The following is a 12,700-nucleotide window of genomic DNA, read 5'->3' as shown; positions in this document are numbered from 1 at the left end:
ATTTACGTTAAGTCTCGAGAGCAAAAAATGTACTCACGTGATGCGCGTGTGCGTGTCGGTGGGGCGGCAGGGAAGGCCTGGCTCAGTAGGCCGAGGCCTCCTTGTACTCGGAGTTGTCCATGGTGAAGAAGTCCTCGAGCTTCCACTGCAAGGTCTCGAAGGTGGGCCGCTTGAGAGCGTCCTTGTTCCAGCACTCGAGCATGATGTCGTAGAGCGCGGCGGGACAGTTGGGCGGGCACGGCATGCGGTAGCCGTGCTCCACCTGGTGCAGCACCTCCGCGTTCGACATGCCTGCGAATGAGCGACGTGTGACTTAAATATTAGACGGAACTTGAAGCAATCGTAGTCTTGAATTGTTGACTTTCAGTGAATATAGTAATTGTCAAACATAATTAATGTTGCACATTAATAAGATTCAAAGTGTCATATTTAATTGTAAACGTATAATATAAAACAATTAAGCTCCTACGGTCAACTGCGTTGCATTGTTCGTAACATTCCCGTGACACTGACATTACCGTTGACTTTGAACTGTAGAAGGTGACCATTTACGATCGGGTAAATACACATCAGGTGATATTTGAATATTTTAAGTCTTTAAATTAAATCGACATAAATTTTATACATCAAAAAACCGAGACAATTAATAAAATGATAATCATGTAAATAAGAATCGTCTGAAAGTCAATGACCCCTGAACAACTACTTGAAGGGGATGAAGTTACATATTTTAAATTCTGTCTATTAATTTATGAGTATGTGTGTGTGTTCTATGACGTCACAAAATGGCGAAAAGCCATTCTTATGGGTAGTATATTTGTTACGATCGTATTCTTCCTACCTGGATAAGGTGTCCGGCCATACGTGACGAGCTCGGTGAGAAGAATACCGAAGGACCAAACGTCGGATTTGATAGAGAACTTGCTATAGTTCGCGGCCTCCGGCGCGGTCCACTTGATCGGGAATCGTGCGCCCACGCGAGCCTCGTATTCATCCTCCTAAATTGGAAAATTAACACGTTTATTGGATATTTTATTAACTTCTAACGAAGACAGATCACTTAAACGTTTCAAATGAAAAGCAGTACTCTATTTAATTCAAGAACAACGATGCGGATTCCGTTTCACACAATCACTAAAACAATTTGAAACGACAAAATATCATTACTCTTTCTAAATCACACAAGTTTGAGGATTTTATATAATAGAAATATTATCGAACAAATAATTGATGTACTCGTATTCTACTAATGAACATTGTTTTGTATTACTATGATCTGGTTTGAAAGGTGCGTGAGCGTTATAATTTCAGAGAGAAGGGTAAAGGACTCTTCGTTGTCCTGCATACCGATGATTGCTATCGATTTAATGGTGGGAGGGAATATGTATTTCTTTAAGTGGTCTATCGATAATAGTGACCAATTACGTTCTGATGTCATTCGCTCGAATTAAGTTTATTGTTAATTAATACAGAAATATTAAATTAAAAAAGCGTTTTGTTGACTATGAACAATATCAGAAGTGTACATTCTTCCTGGAAGACCTATCTATATTTTATTTCAAATTTCTAATAAAATGACGTTGAATGTCTAATAAAAATAGATAAAATACCTAAACGGAGACGCAATACAATATTAATTACAGGAAATATAAAGATAGACACTGACTGATAAATAATTAAATGATATAAGTAACAATATTATATATTTACATAACGAACCGCTTTTATACAAAATAACCACTAGGTAGGTTGAATCTATCAACATCACGGCTGCGGCTGTGGATGTGACATCAGTATAATAAGAGAAGAGGCGACATCGTGACGCAAAAATCATAAAAACGTGATCATTAAACTCGTGTTTCAAAACAACACGATCACTACATTATCCCATAGCACGTTACAATGGCAAGAGTGGAGACAAACAAACCTTAGATTTACATATTCTATGCGATTTTCTAATAGCTCTGCTATATTATGCACTAGGAACAGTTAATGTATTTATAATACAACACTTATAGCCATTTTCATTTTACACACAAGAGTCCGATAACAGATACACCGACATTCAAAACATCTTCGACATTCTTTCACGAATCCAAAACGAATACCATAGATAATTTCAGATCTCGACCAATGATGTCGTGTCGATTCAAGGTCATACTTGTTTACGTATATCTACTCGTCCTTCCATTGGAACGGACTATTGTTAATTATAGCAAATCGTAAATATGTTGCAGTGTTCATTCATCTGTATGCAAAAGTAAATAGTTGAGTTATGGACAACTTTGTAGAAAAGTTGTGGTATCTATTAACGGCACTAAACATTGCGGTATGGGTTTTGCCACCCAGTGTGATTAACCTCAAAGTGAAATGAAGTGAGCTAGAATGTTGTAGACGAACGGCTTCTGCTTAGTTTTCTTTACCTTGTTAAGAATAACGATGTCTGTACTGATTTTCCTCAGTGATTATTGTTTTGGCCTTGCGCTCACAATAACTAATTAAAATTGCTATCTGCTTGAGATAAATATTTCAGATAAGGTATGACGCCTTTGATTTTATTATACTTTTAAATAGTTCATCATAAAAATATATATATAGGTATGGTAATTATTTCTTCACAGAAACGAATTAGAATACCGTGGAATTGGAGTCCAAGGTTTATTTATGGAGTAAACTAACCTTTATGAGCCTGGCGAGACCAAAGTCAGCAATTTTGACGATATTCGCTTCGGCCACGAGTACATTTCTAGCTGCAAGATCACGATGAATGTAGTTTTGAGACTCGAGGTACGCCATGCCGGCTGCGATCTGCGCCGCCATATCGATGAGAGTCTGAAGCTTCAGGCCACGGCCTTTACCTGTAAAAAAAATTATTGTTTTAAATTTATATAAAAAAATATTTTTGTAATATAAATAAACTTGTATACAAAAAATACGATCACGGTCGAACATTGGGGAAAACAACTAATATTGCAAAAGTTTTACTCATTCAATGGCCACAAAAACAAGTGTTTTTGTCTGATTCGTCACGTATTCGCAAGTACTTCTCAGTGTATTTCTTGTAACGACAAAGAAAATCTATTACACGTTTTAACGGATATTTTTTAATAATGGTAATTTAAAAATAGTCTAATATAAATACGAATGTGTGCGTAGTCCAGATTTGTATAGATTCGTTTTTTTATTAATTTATTTTTATTACAATTATAGATTTATGTTGAGAATGAGAGAAGAGTCATACCTTGTAAATATTCCGAGAGTGAGCCGTTCTTCATCAGTTCGGTTATGATATAAATGGGTTCTTCGAGAGTGCACACGGCATATAATTGAATCAGTTTGCTGTGTCGAAGTTTTTTCATTATCTGCGCTTCTGCCAGGAAGTCTTTCGGGTCCATTGTACCAGATTTGAGCGTCTTGATGGCAACGGGTGTCGTGTTGTTCCATAGTCCCTCCCACACTTCACCGAATTGCCCATGACCGAGCTTACGTACAAATTTCAGAGAAGATCGGTCGATTTCCCACTGATCGCGGGTTCGGTGCGAAAGTCCTTCTGTGACGGGTTTTTCAACCTATAAAATAAACAGTTTATAAATATAAAACGATGTACTCGATACTTAATTTATAGCGAATGGTTTCGAAACAATAGATACTAAAATTGTAGTTGAAGTTTCCATAAATCTACAGATCTGGTAAATCGGTACAGTGTATCGGTTGTAACTTTTACTTGCAATTAATGATGTATTCAGAGCCCATCACGCGTTGAATTATTATGAAGTGGATTGGACATAATTGGCTTTAAAGTCGAATTACTTATGTGACCAGGTCGATTGTGTCAACGGTCGTAAAAAGGATAAATTGTGCGTTGATCGAGTGACATTAAAGGATTTTCCAGACAGATAGGCGACGTATAGAGACTGTAATTTGAGAAGTGCATGTATTTTTTAATTCACAACGCGTTGTAAGTTGAAACCGGCGGTTCGTGGCGACGGCGGCAAGCGACCGCGACCACTACATGTATGTTATTTCGTTTTCCTGTCATAAATAATCAATAATAATCAATTTTAAACTGAGATAAATAACGTTTGACTTATTGCAAATTATATCGGACCAATCTCTAAATAACTCTCTCAATCCCTTTATTACCTCATCACGGGTAAATCATCGAACCGATTATAATGTTATTTGACAGAGGTAGCCCGAGGCCTGGGATTTATACAAAAATAAGTTTGACGTCGATAGAGTTGCATGAAACAGTCTGTATAATATAAATTAATAGTTAATAATTCTAAGAAATTATATTGGTTTTTAATAAGGCTTTATTTAAACGATTAATTGTTGCTTCAAGTTATTATAATTTTTTTATCAAATCAAACTAATCATAATCATAAATCAAACTAATTTTCCGTATGGCCTTTATAAGGCCATACGGAAAATTAGTTTGATTGAAGTTTTATGTTCAAAAATTCAAAAAAAAGTATCGTAAATAGCAAAGTTGATGTAATCACGCCCGTCGCTTGGTAACCTAAGTTGATGTAAAATGTGCGAATCGTTATACAATCTGTCACATTGACGCGGGCTGTTATTTGCATGTCCAAATAGCGGCGAGCGTGTCGCCTGTTTGTAAATAAGAAAACGATCCGAATTCCCAGCTTAAGCTACCAGACTTTAATCAAATGAGAAATCTTTTGTTAATTGGCATAACCAGATTTCTTTTGCTGGGAAGGCCCTAGATTATGTCAGGAAACGGGTCTGTTTACGTTCTCTTTTTTACGCATAAAAGGGGTTCAATTAACATACTAAACGCATCCAATCTCTTATATGTACATCCTTTTGTAACTGTTCAATTAAATAATTGTGTGTCTTAATTTTCGTAATCGAAGGTTATCGAGGATCGTAATTATAGTCTCATCGAAAGCAATGTTCTTCGTTAAAATCCAAATATACCTACCAACATACCGTTCATAACATGTTTTGATGATTTCCATGTCCCGTAAAGCTTTGTTTAAAAGTATAGTATTAGTAATAATATATTTTACTAGCTACTCGACCTGTATTCACACGGATACAATAAGAGTCTATATTCAACTTTTAGATTTAATAACAAATATAAAAAGAAGGATTCGTGTTTTTCGTTCCACATTGGAAAACTGAAATTCTACGCTTTTTTCAACCGTAATAATGTACACGTATTAGTCGTATGAAACTTTCTCTTGAATCACTTTGTTTATGATGAAAACAGAATTAAAATCCGTTGCGCAGCTTAAAAGATGTAAGTATATGACGGCGGTAAGCGACTTTGTTTTATACTATGTAGAGATATGTATCTTTGTTGGTAGCAAGAGTGAGGAATTTGGGGGGGGGGGGCACAAATTTGTACACTTAGTTAACTCCTACATATCTACATAGTCCACCAGAATCCACTGTAGTGATAATACGGCGTGGAAGACATTATTGTTTTAAATAATGTTCATATATTAATATAATAACCATTTCGATAAATATTTGTATTAGGTACATAAACAACAAGAAGGTTATAGATTAAGTAGGAAGCTCACTTAATTAAAAATACGATATTGCTAAATGTCATTACTACGAAATGTCAGTAAAAATAAATTAATATGATAAGAGATAACTGCGTGAAGCCTAGATGGATTCTTTTAAATAACAAGCAAGACCGTCAGTAGAGGTTGTCTGGCGTCTGGCATTTATCGTATAACTAAAACCTTCTCCGAAACTCGCTGTATATTTTGGTATAGGTACATTTTATGTATGATCTCACAGGAGATCTAAATCTATTATAACCGACGGACAACAAACAAAAAAAAATTTTAGTAATTAATTTATTAATCAGAAGACAGGTATTCAACAAAAATGCATCTCATTCTCCGTAAAAGTAACGGATAACCGTAAAAGCTACACGAAATCCAAAATTTCTCGGAAGTCAAATATTGACTTTCGTCAAGCTGCTTAGCGAGCGGTTTAACCAGTTAATACATGCCTATACGTATGTAGACTACCACACCTGTCATCTGATCGACAGCTCGACCATCCGCTAGTCGAGCGATTGGTCAAACTGCAGACAGCTGAAAGTGACCATTTGTTAAATAACAACTAGTTTTTGATCTAAGAAATTATTATGTGCACAATAATGTCGATTCTGTTCTAAGAAATTTCTCTTAGTTTTACTGGATTGAAATATTTTCCATCCTTGTTTAGCCCTAAACAATAAAGAGATGGTAATATTTTTAAAAGGTATATTAATTAAATAAATCGGAGCAAGTCCCGTGGGATATTAAATTATTAACCAAATATTACAAATTTGAATTATGTCTAATACGGGATGCATCGATGGTGCAATAAAAAGAGTTTATTAATTTTCATCACAACTACATTAAATTTAGTATATTGTGATTCTCATCAAAAATACTAAACAGTGGAAAAAAAGCTTAACTCATTACTTTTATTCGTTTACAGACGGTCAAATGTCGTTTGGGAAAATACAACTAAGATTTATTACCTATCAACTTATTTCATATTTTTTTACGAGACATTTATGTACATATATAATATAATTTACAAGCTAAAAGCGTCAATTGGTTTTAAACAAGTGTGCTTTTCGAGTCATAGAAAGGCTTTGTGACGTCATCACAATGGCGGTCTGCCATATTGCGAAACCTGTTACAGCCGTGTGTACAAGTTTATTGTGCATATAAAAATGAATCATTCTACACTTATGTTTTTATTTTCTTTATAACTCGATAGACGAAGGTAATATAAAAATCAATACAGGCGAATAGCTTTCCAATCGGACTTAAGATGGTAATAGGATATTTTGAATGATTCCATTTGTATAATTCGCACTGCGTTACTAAACACTAGATGTTGCAACCGTTATTGGCTTCGAAACCGCATAGATGTTGAGAAATGTGAATCTAAATATACATCAGAGACGATGTAATTTTATTATCCTAGAAACGTACCGAACTGATATACTTCGAGAGATCGCTTGAGTTTGACTTAACAGTGAAAATCTAATCTATAAGACGTTACGTGTCGAAACAAGGACAAAGTTATTTTGTAACTGATGTCGGCACGTGTCTTAAACCTAGCCAGCAAAAATCCAAGTTATAATAATAATATATTTATTCCAGAGATCAGCTTTTCTTACATTTTTTGACAGCTATCAGTAAGCTACAAAACAGGCCATATCACATATAAACACTATGTTATACAAACATAATTTTATATCGAACTAGTAAGGTTTTCGGGTTATTATATTGTATATTTTCAAACATATTCTTATATTAGCCCTTGATATAAAATGTAATCATGTCAAGTTCCAGTAATATAAATAAAAATGTAGAGTACATTATTCTATCCTCAACAAAAATCAATGTTACAATCATTAAAAGTATTTTTGTTTGAGGTTATTGATAAATTTCTGTAGCAAGCATGCAAAGTATGCAAAAAATGTTCGAGGGTTATATGCACAGAAACATAAATTCTTAGTTAGTTACTAAAATTAAAATATATTGTATTTGCAAATGGAATTTTAGTATAAAATATTCTGCAGGTTTTAGAACATCCAAAAGAATTCAACCTTGACGAAACCTGCATCGGAGTTTCTTATTTGAATCCTCTTTTTATACTAATCATTGGACACGTTTATCTTAGAACGATGCGCGGCTACAGCTTCTTATACAATGACATCCATTACACGGAAAACATATGCATCAGAATTCAGAAAAACTAAACAATTAGTTTAGTATTGATATTGATATTGATTGATCATTAACAAAACTTAATTAATTATACTTGTTGTATCCACGGTTATAGTTACACCGAACTACCCGAGACTTATTTAAACTACGAAAGTATGTTCACGCGTATAAACTTCATCATTTCAGGGTTTAAGGCTATATGGCGTCGTGATAATTTAATTTAGGTCAGTGCAACGCAGACGATGTTGCTGATAAGAACAAGTTCTATAATAGATTATTGCAAAATTCTTTGAACTTGAAAGTGTCAAGTACGATATATAAAATCATATTAACATAAGACACTGCGTCACAACATCAAAACGACACGTTATCGCATAACTATGTCAATATTAACATATTTACATCCATCAAGCCACGCTAGACTCCTTGAGGTTTTACTTTTAACTTTTTATGATGAAAATTAAACAGAAATATAAGCATTCGAAAGTGAGTAATTTGAATATTGATTGATGCTTTTGTTTGATGTATAAAACTATTTCAGTAGATTTTAGCAAAACTCGTGATAAAATACTTTTACTGGTACTTTTTTTTTGCAAGCATAAATATAAAGTTGCCAATCAAAAATGAGTTATTCAGTGAATGAACATCAATATCTACCTTTCTAAGTTTGAAGGGTGAGTGATCTAGTGTTATTAAAGGTACAAGATTGGATCACTATTAAAACGATCGATGCCTTCACGTCACATGAACGATTACCAAATATATTAAGAAAAAAAAAAACATTCAGCACGATTCGTTAACTTGTTTATGAATAATTTATTTTCTAAATACAGGTTTATTACAGATCCATAGTTTCATCGCATTGCAAGTCATAAAAAAAAAGAACAATTTTATTTAAATTAGACAAACATGTATAAAAGTTCAAATTTTAATGTGTCATATTTATCGAAGCGTGAATAGAAATATGAACTAAAGCAATAAAAAAAGGTTAAAATAAAATAAACTAAGACATTAAAGATAAATATTAAACGCAATTACAGAAATCTGTAATTAATTACATTTCATTTGTTACAATTAATAAATAGAATTTACAATAAAATTCTACTCGAATAAAACAATGAAAAGTAATAAAAGCCTTTTCGAACAATACAGTTCATTAAAGTATAAACGTCACTGGCTTCATTTAATCGCGTGTCGATAATCAATTAATGTTGTTTTGACAATGGCCGCCTTTTGTTGATATAAGTCAATAGAAAATAGATAATAAAACCGAGTTTAATATACCGAAACATTAAAATCCAATTCATTTTGTTTAACGAGACGGGTTTTTACATTTATAGTTTTCTTATCTTGTATTTAATTATTTAACTTTGATATAAGTCAATTATTAACGTTTTTTCGCATTTAAATGTCATGCGAATATTTTTTTTTTGTTGAGAAGAATACAGTAGTTCATTTCGACAATTTGTTTTGTTTTTTTTTTTTAAATTGGTATAAATATAAAATATATTTGGATTCGTAGCGTTTAAGACGAGATAGTTTAAAGGATGAGTCTGAGTCTAAGAACCTAAGATCGCGGGATAAAATTTGTGTTAAATCTAATGTCCGCACTCTCGGATAACATTAACATGTTTTATTTTAAATTTCTCTTATTGGAATGCATATGCATAAATACAGATTTATTTTTTATCAACAAAAAAATAAATTGGCCACCTGTTTTTAAAATTAACTTTTTAATAAGCCGAAGGCCAATCAGTTTTAAGGGCATATTTTGTTGCTAAACGATCAATAACGATATCCATATTTCGAGCAATTTACGTTTACAATAAGGATGTACAGAAAATTTATAATCAATGAATCTATACTAGTACCTACTAAAAAACCAGCCAGCGAATGTAATGAGATTTGGTATGAAACAAACTTGAACCCCAAGTAAAGACATAAGTTACCTAAAACCCAAACCCTAGAACGTGAGCGAAGCGCGGCGATAACTAGTCACACATATAGGACAAACATACATTTATATATTAATATAATTGTAGGGATATATTGTATAGAATATCGGAGTACAAAAATATGCACGTATTTATTTTACAATGAATAATATCATCACAATCATTACAGTTTCATGTAACGTTTTTACGTAAAAAGTTTTTCATAATAAATATATATGTATGTGTTACGCAATCTCTTACACAATTCTGTAATTAAGATAACAAGGCGATCAGAACTATTGAATATAATTACCAATATACAATGAGAATTCAATCACGCTATTTAAAAAATATTTATAGTAAGCTTGCGATTAAAACGATTTTATTAAAATACTAAAATTTACTACTTTATACGTCTTCGAGAGAATGTTATAAACACAGCTTCACATTTAATTAAATTAAATGCCTCATAAAGTTGAAAAAAAAAAACGATTTGATCTGTTTTATCGAATCCTAGAACAAATATTAAACTCTCTGAAACCTTGAGGGATTTAGTCACTCAATAGATTACCCACAAGTACGTTATGTATGAAGTAAAAAATCATTAAGTATTTACAAAAATATATTTATTAAAATGTATGTTTGTTGATCAGTTTCTTTAAAACAAATATATATTAAGATATTCTATAAAATCTTAGTGATTGTCATTCTATATTGTACTATTTTATAATATTTACTCTTGTGTGCCGAGATGGTCCAGAGATTAAAAGTCATAAGCTCCTAATCTTCGCCTCAAATGTCATTTTTAGACAAATAAATTCTTAAACCTGATGTTTATATTACTTCGGAATATAACTAGCTCTGTTTTGAGTTAAGTTTGAAATATATATGCCCGTTTCATACAGTATGCCGTAATCTGATGTTTATGATTACCGTTCTCCTTTTTTGGCAGCTTTATGTCATATAACCTTCCTCAATAAAAAGACATATAGATGGATAGAATATTAGATAATATTATCGTATCCGACTTTTTAATTCTGATATTAACACAAATACAACCAAATTTCCAGTTTTATAAAAAATAAGGATATATGAGACGTATCTTTATACAATAATTCGAAAAATATCTAAGTCGATTGAAATTTTACAATATTACGCATGACAGCCGTTTAATGTTATTATAATTATGTATTTTATATAGTATTTAACTACAATTTGTATTTAAAATGTAAAAAAATGAGTTACTACTGAGTTTCTTGCCGGTTCTTCTTGGTAGAATCTACATTTCGAACCGGTGGTAGCTTCACTTAATATAGTTTGTAAAATGACTATTCAAAAGTGCTTATAAAAGCCTACTTGAATAAAGTATATTTTGATTTTGATTGATTTCATTGGCCGGAAGGTATAAAATTGGAATTTAATAGTTAAAATTCCAATTGATTTGTTACTAGTTGTATAGAGTTTAGTAGAATCTTACAGCCTGTGTGGCTATCGGTGACTCATTAGATAACAACGCTGAACAATGCTACGTGACATTGTGTAGATTTGAAGGGTGAGCCATTATATGTGAAAAACATAAACAATATGGTTCACGGTTGCCAGTGATAATAAACGTTGTCTAACACCATTACCAGAACGTAAGCCTGAGATTTTATAAAAAAAATATTAAAAAATAAAAACGAAAAAGAAACTCAAGTAAAACGAAACGTTCAAAGCAACCCAGAGTCCAGCCTACAGGTCAAAATTTGATGGAGAACCTCAAAGTTTTTGTTTTATTATTTCGCGAGGCATCTGAAGGTCGGCGCTAGTTATTAACTTTTTTTAAAAATCCACATACGAACTCGGTTATTATAAGGTTTCCGGTTCTCTTGACGTATTAAAACTTGAAGAAAAATTACGAATATTACTTTCGTGCGGTTACGAGCAAATTATTTTTACATTAACAGTAACAGATGTACGGATCTCGTTTCATAACCGGATAAAAAAAAAAAGATTGCGTCGTGAACATTTGTAGACCAACAACTATACTATCGATAAATAATTGCGGTAATATTGAATATTAATAATAAACTTGTTTATTTTCTCCCTCAAAATATGTAACTATTTATTTCACGAGCGTTAAATTTACATCGTGTATGCCTGTGTCATCCAGCAACCCCCGATGGCGCAGCATGGTAGGTTAAGCTCAAAAACTTACAAGTTGATCATTTACAGCATTTTATTTTGTTATATGTTTCACACACGATGCATAACCAGATGCATATCATAAACAAAACACCAGATTTATTCCCCAAATTGATTTGGCAGATTTTGATTTACTGATATTACTGGCTTAATAATCTTCCCGAGAAAGTGCTACCTAAGGACAATATAACTTTTCAAATATGACTCTGAGTCTCCGAGATTGACGCGTTTAATCTGCTGGAGCTGATAAGATTTACTCATATTTATTTTTATAGCGAAACAAATGTAATTAACTACACATTCGTGCAAACTTAAATGATTCACCTTATTTAATATATGGGAATTTATAAGTTATTTTATTTTTATATGCTTATCAAATATGTACATCAAATCAGTGTGCATTTAATTTTATTTAGTAACGTACACACCGATATAGAAACTAAAGAAACGTGATTTTTTTATATGATGTTTTTATGTGATGATTTTTATGTGATGTATATGATGATGTCCTCCTGGACGATTTCAACCACGGCAGGCTATCTCAAGGGAGAATAACCAACTGCAGGACATATTATGACATACTATGACCTTCGTGGTCGAGTAGTGCGTACACCGGTTTCATGGGTACGGTCTGAGGTCCCGGGTTCGATTCCCGGTCGAGTCGATGTAGAAAAAGTTCATTAGTTTTCTATATTGTCTTGGGTATGATTGTTTGTGGTAAAGTCGTTACTTCTGATATTCCATAACACAAGTGCTTTAGCTACTTACATTGGGATCTGAGTAATGTATGTGATGTTGTCCAATATTTATTATTTATTTATTATAGTGCATAAGTGTCTGCGTAAACACAGGTGCGAACTC

General features: G+C 32.7%; 1 protein-coding gene across 2 annotated transcripts in view; it reads right to left on the bottom strand.

Annotated features, from left to right (window-relative positions):
* LOC125070519 (tyrosine-protein kinase Src42A) overlaps positions 1–12,700 on the bottom strand; it is a 63,762-nt gene that overhangs the window by 3,398 nt on the left and 47,664 nt on the right. For both annotated transcript variants that reach the window (XM_047680418.1, XM_047680417.1), the window contains exons 4-7: positions 3,242–3,569; positions 2,680–2,858; positions 842–998; positions 38–291 (exon numbers count right to left, since the gene is read on the bottom strand). In XM_047680418.1, the coding sequence (XP_047536374.1) occupies positions 83–291; positions 842–998; positions 2,680–2,858; positions 3,242–3,569 (873 nt within the window). In that variant the 3' untranslated portion in view covers positions 38–82. The remainder of the gene's footprint in view (positions 1–37; positions 292–841; positions 999–2,679; positions 2,859–3,241; positions 3,570–12,700) is intronic.

Source organism: Vanessa atalanta, chromosome 17, assembly GCF_905147765.1.
Source record: "Vanessa atalanta chromosome 17, ilVanAtal1.2, whole genome shotgun sequence".
Lineage (NCBI taxonomy): Eukaryota > Metazoa > Arthropoda > Insecta > Lepidoptera > Nymphalidae > Vanessa > Vanessa atalanta.
Note: the sequence above shows the minus strand (reverse complement) of the source record. Positions and strands in the feature narration are given on the sequence as shown.